This window comes from Astatotilapia calliptera, chromosome 16 (genome assembly GCF_900246225.1).
Source record: "Astatotilapia calliptera chromosome 16, fAstCal1.2, whole genome shotgun sequence".
In the NCBI taxonomy this organism is placed as follows: Eukaryota; Metazoa; Chordata; class Actinopteri; order Cichliformes; family Cichlidae; genus Astatotilapia; species Astatotilapia calliptera.
Genome location: NC_039317.1, coordinates 34451651 through 34477134, shown reverse-complemented (window position 1 = coordinate 34477134; position 25484 = coordinate 34451651). Strand labels below are relative to the sequence as shown.

Genomic DNA, 25484 nt, shown 5'->3' with positions numbered 1-25484 from the left:
ACCCTGAACAGCTGGAGCCGACCCACAGTGGCCACAGTCCATAATAAAGTTATCATCATGTCAGTGATGCTGATGCTGCTCTGATGGAGCTCGGTCTAAACCCCGGGACACTGATCTGACCAAACAAATCTCATCTTTCACTCAGTTTGAATTCTGTGGACACAAACGGTCGTTATGAACATGAGAGGAAATGTGTGGCCGACTCTTACAGTAAGTGGAGATCGTTCTCCAAGAGCACAGATGCACCGTGTTAAGCTGTGAGGCTTCAAAGGCCTCATTTGTTTCAATTACACGTGATTTTCTTTCACTGAAACTTTGATGGGCATCGTGCATTATTTTGCAAATGGCTTGATTTTGTACTCCAGAGTGTGGACAGTGTTTCTACAGTCTACACAAAACGGAGCCACTCAGAGACGCATTACTGCTCCTGAAAAAAAGGTCTCCCGTTCAAAGTAAAAACATCAATATAGCCAAATTTCCAGTCCCTTTGAAGCAGCAGCTCTTCCCTTGAGACTAAACTTATGAGAAGCGAGCTTATTACTGGAAGGTCACAGATCCACTCGAGAGAAGAAGAAAGGATTGTTTCCTCTCGTTCTAAAGTGCTCCTGTGGGCGTCTATTGGATAACGTCCGATGTAGTAAATGCAGCATCTGAAAAGTGTCAGTAATGTATTACTGCATCCAGTAGTTGCACTTGTGAGGCAGTTAAGTGTACAAGGTTGTGAAGCTTGCCTTGTATCATTCAGTCCTTTTTGTATAGCTATACAAACGTTATATTACAGGCAGTATTAGAGGGAAAATCACAACAGTGGAAAGGAAGGACCCCGCTTTGACTCGAAGAGACCTACAGCAGAGGTCTGCCAGGACTCTGGCAGCAGTGGTCTGTACATACATGCTCAGTTTTAAAGACCACGTGAGAACATAGACGCATCTTTTTGACTGAAATGTTACGCTTAGCGCCGTCTTCCATCCTGTGCTGAGCTTTAAAGACTTTTCTCTCCCACTGTGTGCTGGGTCCCTCTCCTGCTCACACACTCACAGGAGCGGTGCTGATGCTGAAGGGCTCTGTGTTACGCTTCAGCTTCTTGGACTGCATGGGAGCTCTCATCCAGCCCCCCTATGAGGTTTGGCGGGACCACAACGCCCCCGAGGACCCCGACCGACTGCGGAGGCGCAAGCTGGTCCACTTTTCGCCATCGTCCTCCCAGGACGCCTGCGGAGACGGACACTTGGCTGTGGTGTGCTCTGAGAGGCAGGCCAAAGTGTTCCTGATGCCCTCGCAGTCTTGCCTGTTTGTCCACAACATCACAGAGTCGTCCTTTGTGCTGAGGGCTGACGTGGTGTCTGTGTGCAACAGCGTGTGCCTCGCCTGCTTCTGTGCAAACGGACACGTCATGACACTCAGGTATGACCACGGCCGCTCGAGTTCTCTGTTATTAGATTTTTGTTTTAATCTGCGCACGCTGTAGCGCGGCCTGCTTTAAAGCCTGCTCTGTCAGCGCAGCTATCATTTCTGTGTTTGCACTGTTAAGCTGAACGTGGCTGCGTAGCAGCTTTTTCCTTTTCACAGGTAAGGATACTTAATCTGAACCGGTCAGTGAGAGCGTTTTGGTGCAGAGGAAATCTGAGAGTTACATGTGACTCTATGCAAGGGCCACTCACTGGGTGGATGCTGAATGGTCTGGCTCTATCCAGTCTTTAAGTGATGATGTGATGAACCTGCTTCCGAGTCCAAACTACTGTGTTTATTAAGGCTGCTGTGTTTTTAACATGTTTTGTATCTTGTTCTATTTAATCTGAACAAGCCCCTAAAAAACTCTCTCTGTTTTTACCACCACTGTTCATTTTAAAGCTCAGTGTTTAAACCCTTACAATGTAGCTACAGCCCATGCAGCAGTATATTAATGACTAACCTCGTATTGTGGATGGATTATCTCAGTTGTTCTCCTGACTGAAGTTTGGTCCGTTTACAGCATCCTGCTATGCGATTGCATTTGTCTCTAACCATCAGGAACCCTCATGCTAACTTTTATCGAGTGGAAAAAAGTTAGTGTTCATCCTCCAGCTTCACTGTGTTTATGCTAGGCTAACATAGCTGTGTCGCTAGTGATCACGTAGCACATCATTATATACCAGCTAGCCCAACTTCAGTAACCCTGCAAACGTCACTGCTGTTTAGTTTTCTGTCTTCATTTATGTTGGAAGTGATAGCAGAGCTGTACGTTTGAATTTTCCAGAAATCTCTCAGTCAGAACATGCTATATCATGTTTAGGTGGAAGCTAGCGAGCTAACTTCCTGCTAACTTCTAACTCTATTAAACGTAATAAATCCTGTTTTCATGGATGTTAAACTGAATTGTTACACCTGGTAAAGCAGCAACGCTGATCATTTTATTAAAGGTAAAAGAATTTAGACAGTTTGTAACTCTCAGTGATGCTGCAGTGTTCGTTTGACTAATGACGTCAGACTTAAAGACCGGATTCGTGCAGTTTACCTCTGAGACTACAGCCTATGAAAAGCTGCTTTGTTACCAAAGATTAGAAAAGAAACATAATAATGATTTCTTTCTTTTTATTCTGATGTTCAGTGTAGTTTACTTTTGAAGCTCAGTAATTATTACACAGCTGTTCTTACCTTTCTTCACTCTTTCATTCTGCCCACAGTCTGCCCAGCTTAAGACCGCTCATGGATGTCAATTACCTGCCTCTGACAGACATGCGCATTGCAAGAACCTTTTACTTCACCAATGGGGGGCAGGCACTGTATCTCAGCTCCCCCACAGAGGTCCAGAGAATTACATACAGCCAGGAGATGTGCGATAACCTGCAGGTCAGCACTAGGGCTGGCAAAATTGGCCATTTGGCAATCATCCCCTCCGTCTGTTGCTGATGGCCAGTGAATTATCTGCCATCTTCTCTGATTACATCCTTCGTGCAACTTCTAAAATTCTTTTTTTTTTTTTTGCAGGAAATGCTGGGAGAGCTGTTTACACCAATAGAAACACCAGAAGCCCAGAACCGAGGATTTTTAAAAGGCTTCTTTGGAGGAAATGCCCACACCTTTGACAGAGAAGAGCTCTGTGCGTTGTCTGTCTACATTATTTTCTTAATATAAAGCATTCAAGAATGCATGACACCATATTATACTGCTAATAATAAGACATGAATGTCTTTAGCCTGCACATGGCAGATTACATAAGATGTACTTGCTGATTTTGTGGCTTTGGTTGTGAGACTAGCACTCGCTCTAACCAATAAGAGGTCACGCAGTGAGACGGGGCGATGTGAGAACACCTTAAAAGTTTTCTTAAGTTGAAAATACTCAGACTAGTTTAACTTGTATCAGACGAGGCAATCGCAGTCAGAGCGAGCACACAATGTTGGCAAACAATGACAAACAGTCAGTTGGCAAAATCAGGAGGCGTGTCTGAAGAACCCCAGGGTGCGTTTGATTTCCACACCCCTGTCACTCTGTCTCGTTCCAACAGTCGGCGAGGCTGCGGCTGGGAAGGCTTCTCGGAGTCTTGCGCAGCACATCCCTGGACAGGGAGGAGTGGAGGGCATGAAGGTCGCCGCTAGTGGAGTGGTGGGCGAGCTGGCGAGGGCGCGCATTGCTCTGGATGAGAGAGGCCAGAGGCTGGGGGAGCTGGAGGAGCGCACCGCCCTAATGATGACTAGTGCAGAAGCCTTCTCCAAGCACGCTCATGAGGTGAAAATGAAACATAACATGATGTGAAAATATAAAGAGCATCTAAATGTACAACTTTGGATTTTGAGACATTAACAAAAACTGAACTGAAGCCAACAAAAGTGGTTATTAAATGATTCTCTTGTTGGCAAATCAATAATTTACTCCCCAATGCAATAAAAAGAAATGCTCTCAAGGTTTCAGTCCTTCTCATTAAGAAGATGTCCTTTTGTATCTTTTCCAGCTGATGCTGAAATGCAAGGACAAGAAGTGGTACCAGTTCTAATAGCAGGACGGGGGCCTCGGTCTGGCCTCATGCTGCTGGGAACGATATGCCGCAACGGGACTTTCACTTCAAAAAGGAAAGCATTCAAAGAGAGGCACAGTGACTTTGTCTTTATGGCTTCTGGCTTGGCTTCATGCACACACTGTCACATCGCTGAGTGATGAGGACGGGCTAGTTCCCCGTCTAGACCTGCAGCGAGAAGGACGGTGAGGAGATGGCGGCATTTGAAGGTCTGAAGATGGAACTGGAAGTGTGTGTGTGTGTGTGTGTGTGTGTGTGTGTGTGTGTGTGTGTGTGTGTGTGTGTGTGTGTGTGTGTGTGTGTGTGTGTGTGTGTGTGTGCGGTTTTTCTGGACCTTACTGTGTAGATAGTCAAAAACTAAGAAACCAACAAGAAATGCATGAAACAGCAATGAATGACTAAAAATATACAACTGCCATATTAAAAAGCAGCATGCTACTTTAACATGAGAGTCAAACATAAAAAGACGTTTTATTTATGATGTAAGCCAACAACACAAATTATGAAAAACTTTCTATTTTTTGAGATATTAACAAAAAATGATATATAAAAAGGGAAACGTATACCTGCATTGCTACTAAGCCAAAAGTTGTGTTACTTTCCCTTTTTTTAATGTTTCTTTTTACTCCCTAGTCTCAGCTCATATTACTTCACACACTATATATACCAAACGCACACAGTTAACTTTGTCGACACACACTTAAAAACCGCTAAAACGTTGTTTGTACTCTGGGCTGCACAGTGCAAATGAAATATAACTCAGTTGTATTAACACTCAGCTCTCAGCAATCTAGTTCCACTTTTCAGCTGCTGCAACTTACAAACCCGTGAAATGAACACGAGAGAAGGCGTGGGTGTGGGAGCGTGTTGCGGTCAGTGTGTTTATATCTATACTACAAACTTATATTCACGTGCCATAAAAACCACGGAGGAGCTGATCCGGGTTTCCTGTGGCTCACAGCAGAGAACGGTGACCGTGAACATATGAAGGCGTGTTTTAGTTGTCCCTGATCTTTGAGTCTATCGCTGCCTTCGCGCGACGTTAGGTCGCGTGTGCAAGTGTGAGTGAGGCAGAAAGAGAACCACACCCTCCCTCAGCCAGAGCAGCCAACGTGAACGACACCCTCACATCTCTCTCCACCTCACTCTGCAGTTGGTGCATTCTGGTGTGCAACCCGAGCAGTCGTCTTTTCATAATGACAGGCAGTACTCGTGGTGACTGTCACCGTCTTCGTGATGGGAACATGAAGAGGAGTTGTTTGTCAGTAAGCGGTTCGGGAGAAGTGACAGTTTTTTCCAGTGATGTTCAGCCGTCGAGTACGTGAAAAAAAAAATGAAGGCGTTCGTTCGGTTTTGGTTTCTCTTCCTTTCGATATCGTTCTTGATGACTGTGACTATGATATCCTTGTGTCGCAGTCCTATATTTGATGGTTACGGCCTCTTTAACGAAGGCTTTTGTATTTTAAAAACAACAAACGTGTCATGATACATGGTCGTCGTGTATCACATCGTGATTGTGTTACGTGTCAGTGGGTAGCCACACGACAAGGACGAACAACATCGAGTGAGGAGGATATTTTGTACTTGTGTATTTGTCTGTATTTTGAACTGAAAACTCAAACGCGGGATAACCGGCATCCGTCTCTCACACACATCAGACCTTTATGCTGATCGTGGCGGCGTCACGCCCGCGTGAAACGTGCACGGCAGCACATACATCCACAGCCTGAAACAATAAGAGGAACACGTGAATCTGCATTGCTAATCATCTTTGCCTGCTTCCTGTCAGGCGGCTGACACATTCCTGAGGCTCGAGCGGCCTTCACGCGTTTATTTTTACCGACTTCACCTGAAATCCTACAGCCAGGCTACCTGGATTTGGTTCAACGGGGTGTCTAAAACACAGCAAACTAATAATGTCGTTCTCTCTTATCTCTGTACCGTCAATGAGTTTTGTGTAAGTGCAGAAAAAACAACACAAAACCAAAATACACAAAAAAATGACAAAAAAAACTCCGATTCTGCTGACAGGGTGTTTTGTTAGAAGGTTTTCGGTTTCTATGTTTTCAGTTTTTATATTAACTGTACAGTTCAATCTTGGGTGAAAAGTGAAACAAAAAAATAAAAAATAAAGTATATTCTTGGGATATTTTCTCGTATATGTTGTACCTGTTACTGCTGGTACTGTATCTGGTATTCTGGCTCTGTCTAAATCACAGGAACGATGTAGTTCTTCACACTGTAGTATGTTAAAGAGGCATTCACTTGGTTTTCAATGATGGCAGCAACGTTTGTCTTATTTAAATGGATTCTACCACTTTTTGTTCTTCTTGATATTATACTAGTGTAATAGAAATTACTTGACAAAAAATGATCTGAAAATATGTTGATGCAACAGCAAATTGAAATAAACATTGATTGATGTACACGGCTGAGAGCTCTCGTCACTAAACCAGCTGCGAGTGCAAAAAGCACTTTAGTTTGACCTTTGTTCAGGTAAGTAACCACGTTTTGACCCACAGGTAAAGCCAGGATCAGGTTTATGCAGTTATTGTCATTTACCTTTCATCAATAGTAACAAAGCTTCCAGACTAAGAACTGTCCTTCCTCTGGTAAATTCAACGCTACCTGCCAGGTGAGTCTAATGACATAAAGAGGACTGGAGTTCATTTAAGCTCAGAAATAGTTCATGAACAGACGTAACTGTGATATTCTGTGATGTTAAGAGCAAAAAGCCTGATTTTACCAGTGCATCATATTTATGTAGAAACTTTAATTATTTTGACAGTTTTGTTAGATTTAGTAGGTCCATAAGTTTTCTGACTGGAACACAGTTTGTGTACTTTTATACACCAGTGCAGTGCATTTATAAATCAATACGCGACTAACGTGCAGACTCCCTGATTTTATTCAAGGTTTAACAAAAGTACTGCATTTACTGTTCATTTCTATGCGCTGTCCCCACTGTCAGAGGCTCAACAATAATTGGCCTATTGACTGACAAACAGTTTAACCAGTTACGCTTTTATCCAAACCCAACGAGCTGTCAGTGGAAGTCGAGGAGGCCCTCGTTAGGCTGAAAAGGAATCAACGTGTCACACAGACAGAAAAAACAACCGAAGAAGGCAGCTGAGGTGGATGATCGCAAGTTCTTTCTTTAGTTAAAAAAACAACATTTTAACACTCCAGAGGAGGGAGGAGTGTTATTGTCAAAGAGACACCTTCATGAATGTAAATAAAGACGGTTTACATTCAATTTTATTTATACAGCAGCTGTTGGCTCAAGGTGCTTTATACTGAAGGTAAAGAACTACAATGATATACAGTCAGTCGTGGCTCAAAGAGTTGGCAGTTTGTCTTGTAATCGGAAGGTTGCCGGTTCGAGCCCCAGCTCGGACAGTCTCGGTCGTTGTGTCCTTGGGCAAGACACTTCACCTACCGCCTACTGGTGATGGCCAGAGGGGCAGATTAGCGCGTTATGGCAGCCTCGCTTCTGTCAGTCTGCCCCAGGGCAGCTGTGGCTACACCTGTAGCTGTTGTTGTGAATGTGAGTGAATGAATAGTGGAATTGTAAAGTGCTTTGAGGGCCCCGAAAAGCGCTATATAAATGCAATCTATTATTATATGACCCCCTGTGATCATGTGTGACAGTGGGAAGGAACCAGGGGGCCACCTGCTGCAACTGGTTAGGGATGAGGGGATGAAAACGGGACAAAAGACGCGCTGTGGAGTTAATAATAGATGCAGAGTGGTACATAAACACTTGTTTGCAGTAATGGGAAGAGAAACTGGAGAAGGAGGAAACAGCTCACGAGCCAAAGTTCGGCTATGGCTGCAGTGGAAGAAGGTTGTTCGTCTTGATTGTGACTGCTGATCGAAGCAGCAGGATGAGCTGTGAAGAGCTCAGGGCTTCCTCTCTGCTCACATTCAGATAATCCTGCAGAGCTGATCAGACAGAGCTTCACAGTGCAGACAGATAATGAGCCAAAGCAAACTGCAAAAACAGCCCAAGACTTTCTCAAGGAAAGCAAAGAAAGTCTCCAATGTCTGAGTCAGTGACCTGATCTCAGCCCAACAGAGCAGCTTTAGTTATTAAATGCAAAACTTAAGGCAGAGACTCAGAAACAAGCGGCGGAGAGACACTGGCAGAGCATCTCAGGTAAGGAAACAGCACGTGGTGATGTCACCAGGCAGTAAAATATCATTGCAAAGACTTTTATCCAGATACTAAAATATAAAGTTTGTATTCAAAATTATGTTAGTCTGACCAACTACTTCTGAGCCTCTGAGACGGGGAAGATTTATGGGTTTTATTTATTTGAATTAAAGCTGTGAGTTACAAAAATGGTTTAATTTTCCACATATGGCCCGAACTGCACTTTCAAACAGAATATTTAATATTTACACTGGAAAAAAAGTTCTTAAACTTTAACTTCTTTGAAATCTTTCAGGACTTCAGATTTGTACAAATTTAATTTAAGAACATTTCTATTTTGTACAAATAAATATAAATAAAATTATATCTAGTAAAACAAATACGACTGCGCCGTATAAAATCACATTAATTATAGTTTGTTATAACTTTCAGGTGACATTTATAACATGTTTATTATCATTTATATTATTACCAGTAGTGGGAGGAGTCGTTTTATTGTTATTTAAATATGAGGTAAAGTTTTCATTTCCAACCACTTACATTCAGGCCAGCATGTACCCAAGACTTTAACTTCCGTGTTTCCGTCCAATCACATTTACACCTGGAGCTCCATCGGTCTCTTGGCCAATCGGGTCTCACAACGCGCTCTGTTGTCCCGCCCCCTTTCATTCAGCTAATTGTTTACTCGACTGTAAAAGATTTTTTTGAGTTAGCTGCCGGTGTGCTAGCAGCGTTAACGTTCCTGAAACAGCGACACCGCGCTCGTTCTAACCGGATGTGAAATGCGGTGTCTGCGGTGAGTCGTGTGAGTGTAGATGGAGCGAAGCGAAGTTCACACGCTGCACACTGACTTCAGTCCGTCCGCTCAGTTTTCACAGAGTTGAACGAACAATGGCAGTTTGGGCCGGCAGAGGCCGAGAGCTCGCACGACTGTAACCCGTGTGAGCCTGCGCATTGGCCGGTATGTCTGCACTGCGGCCGTGGTGGCTGCTCTTCTGTCTGGCTGTGCTCGGGCATGACCTGCGGGGGTCTCAGGCGGGCTCGGCCCCCAGCGCTGCGAACACTTTAGTATGGGGACCCGGGCTGGAGGCTAGCGTCGTCCTTCCAGCTCGATTCTTCTACATACAGGCGGCGGACAGCTCGGGGAAAAAGTGAGTAATGCGAGGCCTGTGGTATGCGACTCCAGCTGCAGAGCCTGGAGTTTACTGTCGTATCGGGGTGTCAGAATCACATCACTGGTTTTCTCATTATCATGCGCATGTGCAAGCCGGAGACCTCACATGTGACCACGCAGGTGTGATTTAACAGTCAGAAGTACCAAAGGTCTGAATGTAGCTGTGTGCAAAATCACGTCTGTCTCTGAGTCTCCTCCGTATCTCCTCTGTGTCACTATCAGATATCCAGTGCCATGTCAAACCTCTCTGTTCTTTATATTAGAAGAGAAAGGGGACACGAATTTGCTGATAAATATGGAAATGCAGCAAAGAAAGAGTTTATGTGATTGCAAAAAGCGTCCGAGTGAATATTTAGTATGACCGCTTTATTGTTCAGCACAGTCTGAGCTCTCTGAGCAGCTCTGTGAGGATCTTCAGGAACTGTTCTCCAGGCTTCCTGAAGGACAGTCAAAGCTCTTCCTCGGATGTTTCTGCCTTTGCTTGTGTTCTCTGTCAGGATGATCCCACACTGCTTCAGTGGAGCTGAGGTCCGAGTGTCATGCTAAAGAGATGTTTCCAGATGTTCCTGCGTGGTGGATCAGACTCTGTAATTCATCAGTTTATCAAAGAACCTGAAACCATGACACAGCCTCCACCGTGCTTCACAGATGGCTGCAGACGCTCACTGCTGGACCTCCTCCTGACCTCCTCGTACACACTGACCATGATGTGGATCCATCTCTCCATCACACCTGTTCCTCTGACCTTCAGTCCAGTTCTGGTGTCATTTTCAGCCTCAGCCTTTCCTCCTGTTTCCCTTCAGCTGTCCTTCACTGAATCTTCTCTGATGAGGCTTCAGTGAAGTGTGACCATCGCTCGGTGGATTTTTATGCTTGAATCAGAGCTCCTTTGATGGGGTGTCCAAAGAAAAACACTGAGACACCTTCAGAAAACTGGAGAACTATTGCTCAAGAGAACCTGTAGAGAACATTTTATCTTATCTATTTGTACTTATAAGCCAAAAAAACCTGCATGACTACAAAAGAACACTATATAAAATAAAGTGTGGTGTTAAATCTGAAGTTTTGACCTGTGAGGGCAGATATGACAGACAAACCACAGGCAGGACGATGTCAGACGGCCTCCAATGACCTTTTTCATCACACAGTTGCAGGAGCTTATCAAAGGTGCCTCCTCTCTGTGGTGATCATGCCTGCTACAGTCATTACTGCACCGTGAGCTGGTGCAGACACACTGACTGTGCAAAAAGTGCACCCAACCATAAAAAACAGTGCACAAGTTGTTACTCTGAGTGACGATCCAAGTTACCCAGACACATCTGTTAGGAGACCACCACGGCACAGATGTTTTCTGTGACACACAAACTTTAAACCTTCTTGTATGTAGAGAGTATAAACTGTGAGTGAGCGCTGAAATGAACCATACGATGATGAACTGGCAAAGGTTCAGTCCGCTGCTTTGTAAACATCGGCTCGTATTTGTTGTTATAAGATGAGATGCTGTCCTCCTGAGCAGCAGTAGATATCTTTGTATTCTCCCTCCTCCCACAGTTTGACTGCATCACCTGGTGAGAAAACCTTTGAAGTAAAGATTGTGTCTCCTGTGGAGCAGTTCACCAGGATTTGGATCCAGGTCCTGGATCGTCGGGATGGCTCATTCCTGGTCCGCTACCGAATGTACGCCACCTACTCGGAGCTTCACGTCCACGTTTTGCTGAAGAACGAGCACGTTGCCAAGTCACCGTTTGTTCTCAAAGGTAGGGCGCGGTCCGTGAAGCTGCGATGTTCACTCTGATAAATGACATCATGGACTTGATTCCTGCTCACGCTCCAATCCTGAGTCTTCACCTGCTGTTTTTGCTGGATCCAGAAACTTAATGAGTCAGTGTTGTCGTCTGCAGGCCCGGTCTATCACGAGGGATGCGACTGTCCCCGGGAGAGCGGCTCTGCGTGGGAGGCCCACATGCACTGCCCTCCGTCCTTCGCACAGATAGAGAGGGACCTGTCCTTTTACCCGAGTGTCGACCCAGATCGTAACGCACAGGAGATCCCACAGCGCTTCGGACAGCGGCAGAGCCTCTGCCACTACACCGTCAAAGACAACAAGGTGATTCCACCTGGGGAAACAAACACAGACGTATCATAGGTGTTTATGTTTTACCTGAGAGGAAGCTGAGAAAGTCAGCTTGTGGGCCTCTCAGTCATCCAGCCAGGCCTTCTTAAACCACGACACCATGTAGGCCTCTGGACACACATCAGATCCAAAGGTGAGTGTAGAAGGGAAGAATATGAAGGGTAATGTTCCTTCATCCTGGACCCTGGAGCTGTGTGACTCACCTGTAAGAGCAGAGCCAGGTGTGCATGAGTGCTGCTGTGATAGCGATGAGTCTAAAGCCTGGTTCACACACTGCTCGCATTACATGAGAATATTCAGGAACGTATCCGCTTCCATGACTAGTTCCCTCTAAAGGTATGACTGTGGTAAAGTGAAATTGATGCTTTTAGTAGTAAAAACTACTACAGTAGTACTTTGCTACTGCATTTCATACTGTGTGTGTGAGTGCAGCCGAGTCCCTTTATCAGAGGTGAATGTGACGAGTGTCACGCTTCAGGGTTTCTGTTGCTCTGTGTTCACTTCATATCTGAACACTTTAAATGAACGAGAAGGAATAAAGTCATTCCCACATTTCCCAGCATGCCGAGTTGTTTAATTATTTTAATGTCTGCATCATTTTACAGCTCTGTCTGTTTTCTTTATAGTTTAATGAAATACTGAAGTCACTGTATCATTGCAGTAACGACTCAGCTGCCACTGACTCCTGTAATCCTGTGCAGCGGTGTAATCTATTACCTGTGAAGGTAATCTTGGATTGGTGAGCAGCTGTTTTCTGTAATGTGTTTCTGTTGTCTTTAGATCTACGTGAGGACATTTGGGGAACATGTCGGGTTTAGAATCTTTATGGATGCCATCCTGCTGTCTCTCACCAGAAAGGTAATCCGTGTTTACGTTTACTCAGCCGTCGCTCAGACGACCAGAAACACACTTTGATTTTAATGTCTGTATATGTTGATGCATCAGGGATGAAACGTTCAGACACAACTGGTGCAGTGCATGCTGGTTATCATCGTCATCATCAGTGCAGATATGCGATCAGACGGTGGCAACAGTAATGATTATCATGAAACATTTTCAGGTGCGGCTCCCTGATGTGGAGTTCTTTGTTAATCTCGGTGACTGGCCGTTGGAGAAGAGGAAGCCTCCCGAGAAGCTTCATCCCATCTTCTCCTGGTGTGGCTCCAATAACACCAGAGATATCGTCATGCCGACCTATGACCTGACCGAGTCCGTCCTGGAGACCATGGGGAGGTAAAGCTCTGTGTGGATTCAGCTAAAGTATTGCTACGTTACCACGGAAACTGGCAGTAAATTAAATTCAGTTTTATTTACACAGCACAAAATCACAGCAACAGTCGCCTCAAGACGCTTTATATTGTAAGGTCGACCCTACAATAACACATACAGACAAAAACACAATCGTATGATTCCCTATCTGCAAGCACTTTTGGCGACAGTGGGAAGGAAAAACTCCCTTTTAACAGGAAGAAACCTCCAGCAGAACCAGGCTCAGGGAGGGGCGGGGCCATCTGCTGTGATTGGTTGGTGTGAGAGAAGGAAGACAGGATAAAGACATGCTGTGGAAGAGAGACAGAGGTTAATAACAGATATGATTCAGTGCAGAGAGGTCTGTTAACACATAGTGAGAGAAGAAGAAACCCCCAGTGCATCATGGGAATCCCCCGGCAGCCTACGTCTATTGCAGCATAACTAAGGGAGGATTCAGGGTCACCTGGTTCCTGCTCCTCTTCATGTACGCGTGCTCTGCCATCACCGAGGCCGTCAGTAAGCAGACTGCAGTATGAACCTGCATTTCCTCCTCTCACCTTGCTGCTGTTTGAGTTGATATTTAATGCAGGTGTGATGATGAGAGCTGTTTAATGTTGGACCCTCACCTGTGAGGTTAGTGATCTCACAAACTGCAGAGGATGTAACATTCAGCACGTCCTCTGCCGTACAGGGTGAGCCTGGACATGATGTCGGTTCAGGCCAACACGGGGCCGCCGTGGCCCGAGAAGAACGCCACCGCCTTCTGGAGGGGGCGGGACAGCCGACAGGAGCGCCTGGAGCTGGTCAAGCTTTCGAGGGCTCACCCGCACATCATAGACGCCGCCTTTACTAATTTCTTCTTCTTCAAACACGACGAGAGCCTCTACGGGCCGCTCGTCAAACATGTTTCGTTTTTTGACTTTTTCAAGGTGAGATGAATTATATTCCATAAAAACGCTTTTATTACGTCAGATATTCTTATGCTAATGTGTGTGTTTTCATTGTGTCCATGCATCACCAGTACAAGTACCAAATCAACATTGATGGCACTGTGGCAGCTTATCGGCTGCCGTACCTGCTGGCGGGGGACAGCGTGGTCCTGAAGCAGGATTCTGGGTACTACGAACATTTCTACAAGCAGCTTCGAGCGTGGGAGCACTACATCCCTGTCAGGGCAGACCTGAGAGACCTGCTGGAGAAGATCCAGTGGGCGCGTGACCACGACGAAGAGGTGACGAGAACACGTGACTGGATCCTCGCTGGTTTCACTAATGACGAGTGAAGGTGGTGTCATTTTGTTTTCTTCTTTCAGGCAAAGAAAATTGCTCTCGCAGGTCAGCAGTTTGCCCGCAGTCACCTCATGGGGGACACCATCTTCTGTTATTACTACATACTGATCAAGGTAATGTGATTACAGTTTCAGAGTTACTGCACGACTGAAAAAGTATACAATGTTACTACTCACGCAGTCTTACTGTGCTCGCGCTGCGTCGCACTGACACAATGCTGATCATTCTTCATTCGGACCGATGTAAATGTGTCGCACTTCCCTCACATGTCATATTTATGCGTGCGAACTAGGACTACGCCAAACTCCAGGTCACCGAGCCGAAGATCCGGAAGGACATGGAAGTCGTGGAGCAGCCTGCTGATGACCTGTTCCCATGTTCCTGCCACAGGACAAACGTGAGAAACACCCAAATGCTTTGTTTGCTCTGCAGCTTGTCTGCAGATCCTAATGATCTTATTTTACTTTTTGCACGTTAAGAAGAAGAAACAACGTTAAATCTGGGATAGTTTTATTATTCTACAGTCTGTGGCGCCATCTGGTGTACGTGAGGCGTCACTGCAACCACCAAGAAGCCACGTTAGAGTGAACGTTTGGACCAACGTGCTGTTCTAACAGGAGTGTTTTCATGTTTGTTTTTCAGGTGAAGGATGAACTGTGACTGAGCTCCTCCCACTTCATAACTGACAGCCTTTTCTTTTAAAGTGCCAATCAATTGTATGACTATGGTTTGAATATCTGATTCTTATTTTTCAATAAATGCTTTTAATGTGTTCAGAGCGTGTTTTTCTCTCTGATGTCAGATTATTTACTCAGTGAGGTTTAGTGTCAGCCCTGAGGTTGAGCAGCTGACCGCTGTGCCTGTTGGAAAATCAGCCGTGGCCACGCCTTCAGTTTACCTGACGGATAAAACAGAACGGAAAACATTTAAAATAAAAATCGTATCCTTGTGAAAAAGTAAACAAACGGAAGTGTCATAAAGTTAATGCTGCTGTTTATAACTGACCATTACCCTGTTGCATGGTTTAGATTTGAACCACAAAGCATTGAGTCGCTGTTGGTGAGGAGTCACTGCCCTGTACAAAGTGATATTTTTGCTGAGATATTTATCCTGATATATAAAATCAAACGTATAAAATCAAAGATGCTCAGACATGGATAAAACTGAAAGTATGAAACATGATAGAGAGTATAGGGTGATGTTTCAATTGATCAGATGTCAGTAATATCCAACAATGTGCCAGTGTGCAGGATGACTGGGAAGGAAGGGAAGTGTTACAGAGACTGACCATTATGAAGTATGATGCTGCGTTTCCAGTACGTCCACTGGATAAAGATATATTAAAAAGCGAACAATCTGAAACAAATAATTTTAATGAAACATAAACATTTCAAACCATTTATTTATTTTTTAATAAAAAGTACTTTAGATACAGGTTTGGTGACGCTGTAGTGACCACTCCTCCCCGCTAGGTGTCACTAATACGTATTGAAGTCCTCGGTGTTCCAGAGAAGAAGCTGCTTGTGATGGAGACGTTTCTGGAGGTAAATATGAAAAATAAAAAGCAAACATGTCAGAAACCAGAGTCAGGTTAGAATGAAACTGAACTCGAACCAGGAGCGGAGCCCGGAGCACCGAGAGGACGGGTGCACGAGAGGCTAGCGCGCGCCACGTCCTGTGGGCTCGGTGTGCTTCACAAACACCTGCGCAGGTTACAAAGCCTGTAGGCAGTGAGCGCAGCAGGAAGTGTAAGCCTCGGGGAATTCAAAGGTTTCGAGTCTGATTTTGAATAAGAGCGTGGCTGGAACTGATCTCAGACCAGCAGGCAGCTGGTTCCAAAGATCAGGACCACAGTAAGTGAAGCACCTCCAGCCCCGAGCTCTGGCTCTGGAGCAGCTGATGACCTGACAGGTGTGACTGGGTTAGAGACACGGACCAAACCACAGAGAGCTGTATGAACTATCAGAAGGATCGTAAAGGTCGCAGGGAGCCAGTGTGGAAGTGGTGTGGAGTAATGTGGTCACGTGTGTGTGAGGATGAATGAGCTGATGATCTGGAGAGTGTTACAGTAATCTGCTGGATGTGATGGACCAGTGAGTCAGAGTCAGCTTGAGATAAGACTTCTGATTTTTCAAGTATCACCATGAATCACCTTCACTGGCTCAAGAGTTGGGAGGTCGCCTTGTAATCGGAAGGTTGCCGGTTCGAGCCCCGTCTTGGACAGTCTCGGTCGTTGTGTCCTTGGGCGAGACACTTCACCCGTTGCCTACTGGTGGTGGTCAGAGGGCCCGGTGGCGCCAGTGTCCGGCAGCCTCGCCTCTGTCAGTGCGCCCCAGGGTGGCTGTGGTTACAATGTAGCTGCCATCACCAGTGTGTGAATGTGTGGATGACTGGATATGTAAAGCGCTTTGGGGTCCTTTGGGACGAGTAAAGCGCTATATAAATACAGGCCATTTACCATTCACTGCTCTGTAAAGGTCGGGAGAGAGAATGGTTGGCTGTGAGGTGCTGAATCGGTGCTCGCTGGCTTTCAGGAGGCGGTGAAGGTGCCGTTTGGGGCCAAATCTTTAGATGCTGCCCTGTGCGTCCCTGCCGCCATGTCGGACGCTCACACCGCCGTGATCCTCACGCACGGAGCCGGGGGAGACATGAACTTCAGTCAGCTGGTTTCTCTGGCTCACCAGCTGGCATCACACGGTTTCCTGTGCCTGCGCTTTACATGCAAAGGTTTGAACCTGGCTCACAGGCTGAAGGCGTACACTGCTGTGTGGGTACGTGTTAAAGTCAAAACTGCACTCACTGCTTTACGTGCAATATTACACGTTTTTTGTAGAGCACCAGTATGATGTAACGTGTGCTGTTTAACGTGTTTCCACCTGTAGGACTACCTGAAGTCACTGCAGAGGTTCACAGTAAAACGCGTCTTTTTTGGAGGTAAGAAGCCTTAAGATGTTCAAAACAAAAGAGGAAGAGCTCAGAGCAGAAACGCTGTCGGGTCATTTTGTCTCACGTACTTCAGTTTGCAAAGTGTTGTTGTACCTTAACAGTTTACTTTGGGGGGAAGTATGTTAATGTGGTAAAACAGACCCCACGTTGATGTCCGGGGCTTAAAGACCGCACTCTGTCCATGAGCGCCTGCCTTTAACTGATGACATCACCAGATACCACATCTTCACCTCTGAACCTCCATCTATGTTTCAAGTGAAGACGAGGACATGCAGCAGTGTAGAAATAACTGAGTGGGAGTCCTTGAACACTGTGACGTTTCCACAGGCAGGTCGATGGGGTGTCGTGCGGCTGCAGCTTTAGCTAGGCGACTGAGCGAGGAATCCGAGGCCGCGGTGGAGGGTGTGATCTGCTTGTCTTTCCCCCTGCACCCCCCAGGACAGACGCATGCACACCGCCAACGGAGCGAAGATCTAAGGGTGCTGCCGGCGCACACGCGTGTGCTGTTTGTGTCGGGCACTGAGGACGACATGTGTGACAGGGTGAGGAATGAGATTCATACCTAATGCATGTTTCCTTATTAAACTATTAGAAGACTGTCCTGTGTGCTCATTGTTGCTGTTCTGTTTGCATGTAGTTCTGATGCATCTGTGTAACGGGACATTGCTCTTGGGACGTGCTGCAGTGCTCACTCTGCTCTGTGTCCTCGCTCAGGTTCACTTTGACACGACGGTGAAAGAAATGAAAGCTCAGGTTGAGATTTTGTGGCTACGAGGAGGCAGCCATGGACTGAAGGTGAAAGGCCGTTCTGAGGTGTCCGTGATGGAGGAAGTGAACCTAAAAGTCATCTCTTGGATCAGGAATCAGGCGGCACAGGCCCCTTAATGTCCTCTCGTTAAATCTGTTGCTTTTGTTCCAATAAACGATGGCAGTATTTCACAGTGGGCGTCTGTGTGAACACATGGGGAGCTTTTATTCTGCACAGTATGTGAAACCCGAATCTTAATGTGCAACATGGTGATGAATGTTGATGAATCAGTCTGTGCAGACATTACTCTTCCTCACACTTCCTCTCCGTATTCATCTGAAGTCATAACTCATTACAGTTTAAAGGTGTTTTTCTGCTGCACAGACTACCTTTAGCAGCACTAAAAACTATGCAACAAACAGTTCAGGAGTTGTACACGAGAAGACGTTTGTTTGGGATTGAGGAGCCTTAATGTGTTACATAAGAACAGTCCTGGTTTATGGGTCAGGAGGAGCCCCTCAGAGGCCGCCTGCAGCACAAAGGAGAACACCGAGGTGATGATGATGCTGTCGGTTTGTGAGAGGAGCTGAAAGAAACTCTTTCACATGGAGGTTTTCACATCGACCCCTCGCTGAAGTTCCTCTATGAGTGTAAAGTGGAAGACGACCCTCGGTTTGAAGTTGAGTGCTTGCTTCCTGCCTGTACTGTCACAATAAAGTGCTGTTCTCCTGACAGCACCTTGTGGCACAGCGGTGGTTTGTGCTGTGTTTCAGTATAAAGGTCACTTTTTCAGGGGCTTCAGTTTTGACCCTCACCGTGTTTGTTTGGATGAAATAATTATTCTGTTATTGTGTGCAAACAGGAATAACGTATATGTTTACAAATGCTGTGTTAATAATCCATTGCTCTATTAAAACACGTTTATTGTCATTATCCTCGTTGTGTTTTCATAATTTTAATATTTATTGGCCTTTATTGTTTCTACGCTTTTGTTCTGATCAGTTCGGAGGAATCATTTGTGTTGTAAGTACTTTAGCAGAGCACACTCGGCGACTGCGGTGCCTTTAACACAGACGATGACGTTTACGCGTGCTCGTACGCCATTGGCTGTGGGACTTCCGGGTCGTATTTTGTTTTTCAGGCAGACTCGAGCATGGCCGTGGAGCTCTGGAACAGAGTCAACGTCCCTTTTCCCAGCGCCGTGTCCGCTGTCCGCGTGCCCTTCACCGCACAGACAGGTACGAGCCGCAGCGCGCGGTCACTGACGTGCTGTGTGCGAAATAACACGCCGCATGCGACCCACGTGGGAGAGCCAGGACTCGGCGCCGCGTGGCTGTGAGGTGACGATGATGATGGTGTTTATGTTTGTGCAGCTGCAGACGTTGAAACGCTGCTGACGGAGCGCGAAAATGTGCTGAAGCTGCTCCGCAGTGAGATGCTTCAGACGGAGGTCAGGCTGCTGTACGAGCTGCTGTACGTCCTGAACAACAGCTACCGGGGCAACAAGACGTTCAAGGCACTGAAGCAGGTGAGCGCTGTCTCCAGGGCAACCGTGGGTGTGTTCATTAAGAGCTCAGGGCAACTCGGAGCGCGCCCACCTGAGCTCCGAGTCACGTACAGGTGATATCGTCGTGTTGGTGTTGTTCCCAGATCAACATACTAAATGTTGTTCCAGGATCAACATTGCAAGTGACCAATCAGAATGTTGTGACGTCATACTTTTGCGACTTCGGGAAAAACCGCCGTAAAACAAAAAACTGTACTTAAGCTGCGAGAAACCGCTTCTGTCCGCCGATCAACGGACCCTGACCCTGACCATAACCCTTTAATAAACGCTGAGCAGAACTGATATTGTCCTTGCAACATTGGAATTTCATAAATGCACGAATGGCTTGGCGCGCAAAAGAATAACGTCACAACAATGTGATTGGTCACTTGCAATGTTGATCCTGGAACAACATTTTCATGATGATGTGGGAACAACACCAACACGACGACAACATGTTCCTCCTCCATGCAGCCAGGCAGCCTGTCGTTCACAGTAGGGATGGATGACGCCACGTCTGTATGTCCTATACTGATGTCATAGATTTGGATACCGATATGACTCCGGTATAGTCTGCTTTTAGTCATAAATGTCATATTAAGATTTAAAAAAAGCAAAAAAACGACTAAAGTTCTTCTATTATACTTGTAAGCAGCCAAAATACTGCTCAGCTCAGCTGATCTTTTTATTTAAAGCTTTGAAACAAACGTCATCACCGGTATCCAAGAACGTTACAAATTCCAACTTTAGATCTAAGTATTTAAAGTAACATTCAAAACGCAGTTTTATGCAAAGTTCTGAAAAACACATGAAGCCCAATATCATCACAAAATAATGTTTGTATTCAACAACTTGATTGATTGATTGATTATGCCTTTAATGAAACGTTGGTTTGGCAGCACGTAGCGAGGCTCACAATGCTCCTTTAAGCACCAAAAACTGACATTTCCCACAACAGAAATGCAGTTCAGCTTTATTTATACAGCGCCAGTCGCCTCAGGGCGCTTTATATCGTAAGGTAGACCCTACAGTAATACATACAGAGAAACCCCCCTATGAGCAAGTAAATGGCCTGTATTTGTACAGCACTTTACTAGTCCCTATGGATCCCAAAGCACTTTACACATTCTGCCGGACACTGGCGCCACCGGGCCCTCTGACCACCACCAGTAGGCAACGGGTGAAGTGTCTTGCCCAAGGACACAACAACCGAGACTGTCAGAGCCGGGGCTCGAACCGGCAACCTTCCGATTACAAGGCGAACTCCCAACTCTTGAGCCACGATCGCCCATAGTGGGAAGGAGAAACTCCCTTTTAACAGGAAGAAACCTCCGGAAGAACCAGGCTCAGGGAGGGGCGGGGCCATCTGCTGTGATTGGTTGGGGTGACAGAAGGAAGACAGGATAAAGAGACAGATTAATAACACGTGTTGTGCTCATCGAGTACAACAAATTCAGCAGTTTTCTCTGTTATCAGCTTTGCTTTGTTGCTTTCTGGACGGAGTTTCTCGCGACTCTGAATGTTTTCCAAAAGCGTTTGTTGATACTTTTCTGCTTCGTGTTGGAGGCCTGGATGAACTCTGTACTAGGGATGGGTATCGTTTAGGTTTTATCCGATACCAGTACCAAACCGGTACTTTTGAAACGGTGCCGGTGCTTAAACGGTGCTCAAACCGGTGCTTAAAGAATGGAGAACACAAAATTGGTCCAAAAACCTCTCATGTTCAGCTGTTTTTTTGTAAAAAGATAACAATGTTAGCCTTTTCTGCAGCTATGGGGCATATATGGTATCACTCTTGGCTGGAAGCAGTGCTTAAACAATGGAAAAAACACTAACTTTGTCCAAAAACCTCTCATGTTTAGCTGTTTTCCACTTTTTCTTTGGTCATTTTAGCCTTTTTGGCCAGGGTGAAGGGAGTATCTGCCATCAAACAAGAAGACAGCCGCATGTAGCTATGATGATGTTTGCTAGTTCACCTTACATGCATTAATGTAATAACGTGGTTAGCCTACTCAACGTAAATTACACACGAACAACATTAAACTACTCACGCAGAGAAGAACGGCTGCTGCTGCATCATCATCCTCATCATTTCTGCTACACTGGCAGGGCTAGGGGCCAGGACTCTCCTCTTCGGGGTTTTTGGGGGATATTGCTAACTCCGGGTCAGATAACAGGCAACCCACGCACAGTAGATGCGCTCGGTGTGAGGTCTCGCAGCAAGCTATCAAATACGGCGCATTTCTCGGCTTTTAAAAAAACGCTATGCGTCGCCAGGTGTTTCATCAGATTCTTGGTGTTACCTCCTTTGACAGTATCACAGTATCAGCTTAAAGCACTTGTTGCTGCTGAGTTTGCATCTTTTGCTGTGAAGTACAGCCAGACTTTTGACCGCTTGGCCTTGGGCATTTTTAATCTGTAGCTCTGCTCTAACAGAACGTACGTACCTGGCCCCGCCTACTATCCTGGGAAACGTAAAATGATTGGCTAGAAGTGTATCACAGCTCAGGAAAAAAAAGCACCGAAATAAAGCACCGAAATGTGCACTGCTTTTCGGTCTGGTTACTACCGTTTATGTCAGAACCGGTGCCATCATGGCACCGGACACCGGTACCCATCCCTACTCTGTACTGAGTCACTGGATAAACTCTGTGTGCTCCTGTATTTGGTATTTCTGTGAGTGTTTAATCATGTTTGTGGTGTTAAAGTTCCCAACGCTGCTACCACATCTTCCTATTTTCTTCTTTCAGTCTGAAGTAACTCCACGCCGCCGACAGGTCTCGCACACAACGACCGCTCTATCGCATGACACATACTGCTCCGACGTGCTAAGGTCACGACCTCGGTTATGCCGTGTCGCAAGCTTCATGAGGCACTTTTGTAATATTTAAAGGATCGGGCTACACTTTTTATTTCTCCTGATATCTGATCAAGTCATTTAGGTCAGGATCAGGCCGGTGCTGTATATGGGATCGATGCATCCCCAGTTCACCCCGATCCAGGTTCAGCCTCAGACTGTTGTTACATGTAACATCACAGACACGGAAATCATGATTAACAGGATGAAAGCGTGTTTGTGACTCTGGGGACAATAAAACAGCTGTAATCAGACTGACAGCCTGACAGCTCCCTGAATGTCTCCAGAGTCACAGCATCAGAAAGACCTCCAGCATAAGTTATCAGTGAGCCTCCACAGACTGCTGTTTGTCCTTCACTGATCGATGTCCTCAGACGAGTTTTAATACAAAGATAACCTGAGTGAAAATAAACTGCAGTTTTTAATGCTGATTGTATTTATCAAGGGAGACGAGGTATCTGTGCCCAGCAGCACTGCAGTCCACACCTTGTGGTGTGTTGATGGTGAGTGTTTCACGTCTCTGTGGAGGAACTTTGTCCCACTCTGAATAGTTGGAGGCTTTTCCAGTATGAGCGCCTGTCTATGGTCACCTCGGTCTGATTAAGTCCACACTTTGACTCGGACGCTCCAGAACCTTCATTTTGTCTTCAGAGCCAATCAGAGGTGGAGCTGCTGCTGCTGCATGACTGCCGGGCCCACATTCTCCTAGAGAGCAGCTCAGACCATCACGCTCCCACCGCCGTGTCCGACTGCTGCTGTGATGTTCTCTTTATGTTTAATGCAGATGTAACGGGACTCAAACCTCCCAACGTTCAGCTTTTGTCTCCTCAGGCCACGGGATGTTCTCCCAGAAGTCTCGGAGATCATCCAGATGTTTTCACTAGGCCGGTGTTCTGGCCTTAGTCAACTAGCAGACTAACCTACATGTTCCTTCCTTCAAAGGTGGAGCAGTGTGTGAACCGGCTGAAGAACATGAAGCTCGATGCTGCTCTTCAGGAACTGTCAGATCTGTGTCCGAACAGGATCCAGAGGTAAGTCTGCGGCTCGCTGTGAAGTGTGTGACGTGCAGAGCAGGTCTTCATCGTGAACCTTCACTGCTGTGACCAGGTCGGATTCATGAACCAGTCCACTCAGCTTTTATCTACTGAGTGCACAATGAAAATGTGTGTTATTCCCACAGTAGACCGGGGGTGGGCAACTGCATGAATGAAGTCCTCTCAGCATGCAGACGGACGTCTTTATAGAAGATAGGACGGAGATTCAAACTGTGAAATTCTGTGTGGATGTCAGTTTCTGCCACAGTCTGCAGTGGTGTGTGTCTGTGTGTTTTAGGCAGCTGAGCATCAAGGACGGCCAGTGTGTCGTTCCCAGTCAGCCCACGCTGGAGTGGATCTGTCTCAAAGTGCTGGGGGCCGCTCGGCTGACGAGCTGCACGCTGCGTCGCTGCAGCAGAGCTTTCACGTATCCTTCTGTGAGGCCGTTCTGTTCTCACACTCGGCATCGATCTCCACGTGAACGACGTGCGGATGTCTTCATCTGAACCAAGTCTGACTCTCGTGCCCTCTGCAGGTTTCCCCTTAACAGCTGCTTGTTTCAGACTCGCAAAGCAGCAGATGAAGTGGGAGGAGTTTGTCATCCTGAACGTGGTGATAACCAGCATGCTCAGCCGTCTGTGGTCAGGACGTTTTCTGCAGCATACGTGCATTTAGAGAGAGAGCGCACTAAGTCTGCAGAAAGTGTTAACACGTTGTATTTCGTGCGTTCTCAGGGTGATTTTCCGTGGCGTGCTGCTCGCCCTGTCCGGCCTCTACCGGCAGCTCCTGGAGCTTCTCAGAGACGTAGCCCGAGTCCAGCCCATGCCCTTCCTCACAGACTTCTCCCTGCCAGCTGATCTGGCTCAGTTCCTCGGTCCCTCTGATGCTTTGTTATTGACCAAGCCTGCGGCGCACAGCATAGCGCGGCAGGAAAAGAAGCAGGCGGCGAAGAAACTTCCAGCTGAAGCCAAGAAGACCTGCACGCAGAAAAGAAAGCTCAAAGAAGACCTCGGCGTTGCAGTTATAAGAGGTAGTCTGCATTCATGCGCTGTTTTTCCCAACGCAAACGTGACCTCAGTGAGACGTGAACCTCCCCACATCCCCACTCACATCCCTGATATTTCTCCAGGTGTCGGCCTCGCAGCAGACAGGAAGTCTTTTTTCAAGCTGTGCAGGACTTTCACAGAGGTATGTGAGCAAGCACGTGACTCGTCTCTACTTTTACTGTTTCTAATGTTCACGTATTTACTTCTTCTTCTTGCGACTCGAGGGCAAGTCGACGCCCAAACAAACGAGCAGAGCTGACAGGAGACACGAGTTCCAGAAGCAGGTGAGAGATGCTGCTTCTTTCTCACACCTGGAGATCCGTGTGGACGAGATGATTCGCTGGTGCAAATCCCAGAGGATGGGAAAGGAAAAACGCCTTTTAACCTTCCTGCAGTTAAAGTGCCGGCAGATGAAATGCCTGGAGGCAGCGGGCTACAAGTAAGAGCGACACTTTCTCAGGAAGTCTTCCTTTAGCGTTCTGCAGAGGTGCTCATGTTCTCTCTTCTCGTGCTTCAGCATCCAGAGGAAGCTGCAAACCTTCAAAAAGGAAGCTTGCTGGGCTTCATCTCCAGAAGGATCAGCGCCAAAGACCTTACGTTCGCTCGCCTCGAGGAGACGTGTCCACGGGAGAATTCGTTTTCATACTCTCAGGAGGCTTATGATGAGAGGCGGCGTAAAAAGGAAAGAGCAGGCAGGACGACAGACACGAGCTCGACTTAGCGGGGACGACCTGAGAAGCGGGACCGCTCGAGAGGCGACGTGTCGGAGCACGGTCACTCACGATGACATCGATGACATTTTTGCCTCTGCAGGTCTGTGAAGCCCGAAAGCGCCGATTTAAGGTCACAGACAGACGAACAGTCTGAGCAGGTTTGGAAGCAGAAGCTGTGCTCGCCATGTTTAATGTGTCTCTCATTAAAAGCTATAAAGCACGGAAACAACTGAACCCCCCCAGACTAAAAGATTCTGTTTTAATTTGGGTACGCATGGAACACACACTCACCAGCCACTTCATTAGGTACGCCTGTTCCAGCTGCTCGCATACACACGTGTAACCGCTGGTTCGCATCAAGATATGCAGTAAAGCATCTGTGGATGCACAGCACGTCAACGGTTAAAGATCACAGCGAGCGTCGCTGCTGAGGTCCAGCCGAGCTGGTTTCCTGAACTTGCCTGAAGGATGTTGGCTGCAGTCTCAAAGCAGAGCCATGATGAATGAACCCAACCCAGTATTAGACACCTGATACAGTGAATGTGTGAAATCAAATGTAAGAGAAAATAAACTAGAAAGTGCATTTTCTGAAGAAA

The 25484-nt window shown here is 46.5% G+C and overlaps 4 protein-coding genes across 18 annotated transcripts in view; all 4 read left to right on the top strand.

The window, feature by feature from the left end:
- stxbp5l (syntaxin binding protein 5L) overlaps positions 1-4267 on the top strand; it is a 128678-nt gene extending 124411 nt beyond the window's left edge. For all 13 annotated transcript variants that reach the window (XM_026145592.1, XM_026145593.1, XM_026145595.1 and 10 more), the window contains 5 exons: positions 1041-1404; positions 2664-2829; positions 2968-3079; positions 3488-3708; positions 3932-4267. In XM_026145592.1, coding sequence (XP_026001377.1) covers positions 1041-1404; positions 2664-2829; positions 2968-3079; positions 3488-3708; positions 3932-3973 — 905 coding nt within the window. In that variant the 3' untranslated portion in view covers positions 3974-4267. The remainder of the gene's footprint in view (positions 1-1040; positions 1405-2663; positions 2830-2967; positions 3080-3487; positions 3709-3931) is intronic.
- A 4552-nt stretch (positions 4268-8819) lies between these two features.
- Positions 8820-14774, top strand: poglut2 (protein O-glucosyltransferase 2). Of its 2 annotated transcripts, none has more exons than XM_026145629.1 (10): positions 8820-9301; positions 10876-11081; positions 11226-11431; positions 12239-12316; positions 12519-12691; positions 13401-13638; positions 13731-13940; positions 14022-14111; positions 14291-14395; positions 14641-14774. In XM_026145629.1, exons 1-10 carry the CDS (start codon positions 9114-9116, stop codon positions 14656-14658), a joined length of 1512 nt encoding a protein of 503 aa, XP_026001414.1. In that variant the 5' UTR covers positions 8820-9113; the 3' UTR covers positions 14659-14774. The 2 variants fall into 2 exon arrangements, with proteins under 2 accessions (XP_026001414.1, XP_026001415.1); XM_026145630.1 differs by having other exon boundaries at positions 8821-8946.
- A 689-nt stretch (positions 14775-15463) lies between these two features.
- Positions 15464-18625, top strand: tex30 (testis expressed 30). Of its 2 annotated transcripts, none has more exons than XM_026145435.1 (5): positions 15464-15542; positions 16533-16769; positions 16881-16932; positions 17272-17486; positions 17659-18625. In XM_026145435.1, exons 1-5 carry the CDS (start codon positions 15525-15527, stop codon positions 17827-17829), a joined length of 693 nt encoding a protein of 230 aa, XP_026001220.1. In that variant the 5' UTR covers positions 15464-15524; the 3' UTR covers positions 17830-18625. The 2 variants fall into 2 exon arrangements, with proteins under 2 accessions (XP_026001220.1, XP_026001221.1); XM_026145436.1 differs by lacking the exon at positions 15464-15542 and adding an exon at positions 15556-15851.
- Positions 18626-18771: 146 nt separating this feature from the next.
- rmp64 (ribonuclease MRP subunit p64) lies at positions 18772-25484 on the top strand. Its single transcript, XM_026145434.1, has 9 exons — positions 18772-18930; positions 19066-19220; positions 23038-23126; positions 23428-23556; positions 23693-23770; positions 23864-24159; positions 24259-24317; positions 24400-24614; positions 24693-25484. Exons 1-9 carry the CDS (start codon positions 18846-18848, stop codon positions 24994-24996), a joined length of 1410 nt encoding a protein of 469 aa, XP_026001219.1. The 5' UTR covers positions 18772-18845; the 3' UTR covers positions 24997-25484.

Excerpts from the sequence above, each read along its gene's own strand:
- rmp64 (XM_026145434.1), top strand. The coding sequence starts at position 18,846 with ATGGCCGTGGAGCTCTGGAACAGAGTCAACGTCCCTTTTCCCAGCGCC. Across the intron at positions 23,557-23,692 it reads CGCTGCAGCAGAGCTTTCAC|ACTCGCAAAGCAGCAGATGA; the intron begins GTATCCTTCTGT and ends TGCTTGTTTCAG. Across the intron at positions 24,615-24,692 it reads CTGGAGGCAGCGGGCTACAA|CATCCAGAGGAAGCTGCAAA; the intron begins GTAAGAGCGACA and ends CTCGTGCTTCAG.
- tex30 (XM_026145435.1), top strand. Across the intron at positions 16,770-16,880 it reads AGGCGTACACTGCTGTGTGG|GACTACCTGAAGTCACTGCA; the intron begins GTACGTGTTAAA and ends TTCCACCTGTAG. Across the intron at positions 17,487-17,658 it reads AGGACGACATGTGTGACAGG|GTTCACTTTGACACGACGGT; the intron begins GTGAGGAATGAG and ends GTCCTCGCTCAG.
- poglut2 (XM_026145629.1), top strand. The coding sequence starts at position 9,114 with ATGTCTGCACTGCGGCCGTGGTGGCTGCTCTTCTGTCTGGCTGTGCTC. Across the intron at positions 12,317-12,518 it reads TGCTGTCTCTCACCAGAAAG|GTGCGGCTCCCTGATGTGGA; the intron begins GTAATCCGTGTT and ends AAACATTTTCAG. Across the intron at positions 14,112-14,290 it reads ATTACTACATACTGATCAAG|GACTACGCCAAACTCCAGGT; the intron begins GTAATGTGATTA and ends CGTGCGAACTAG.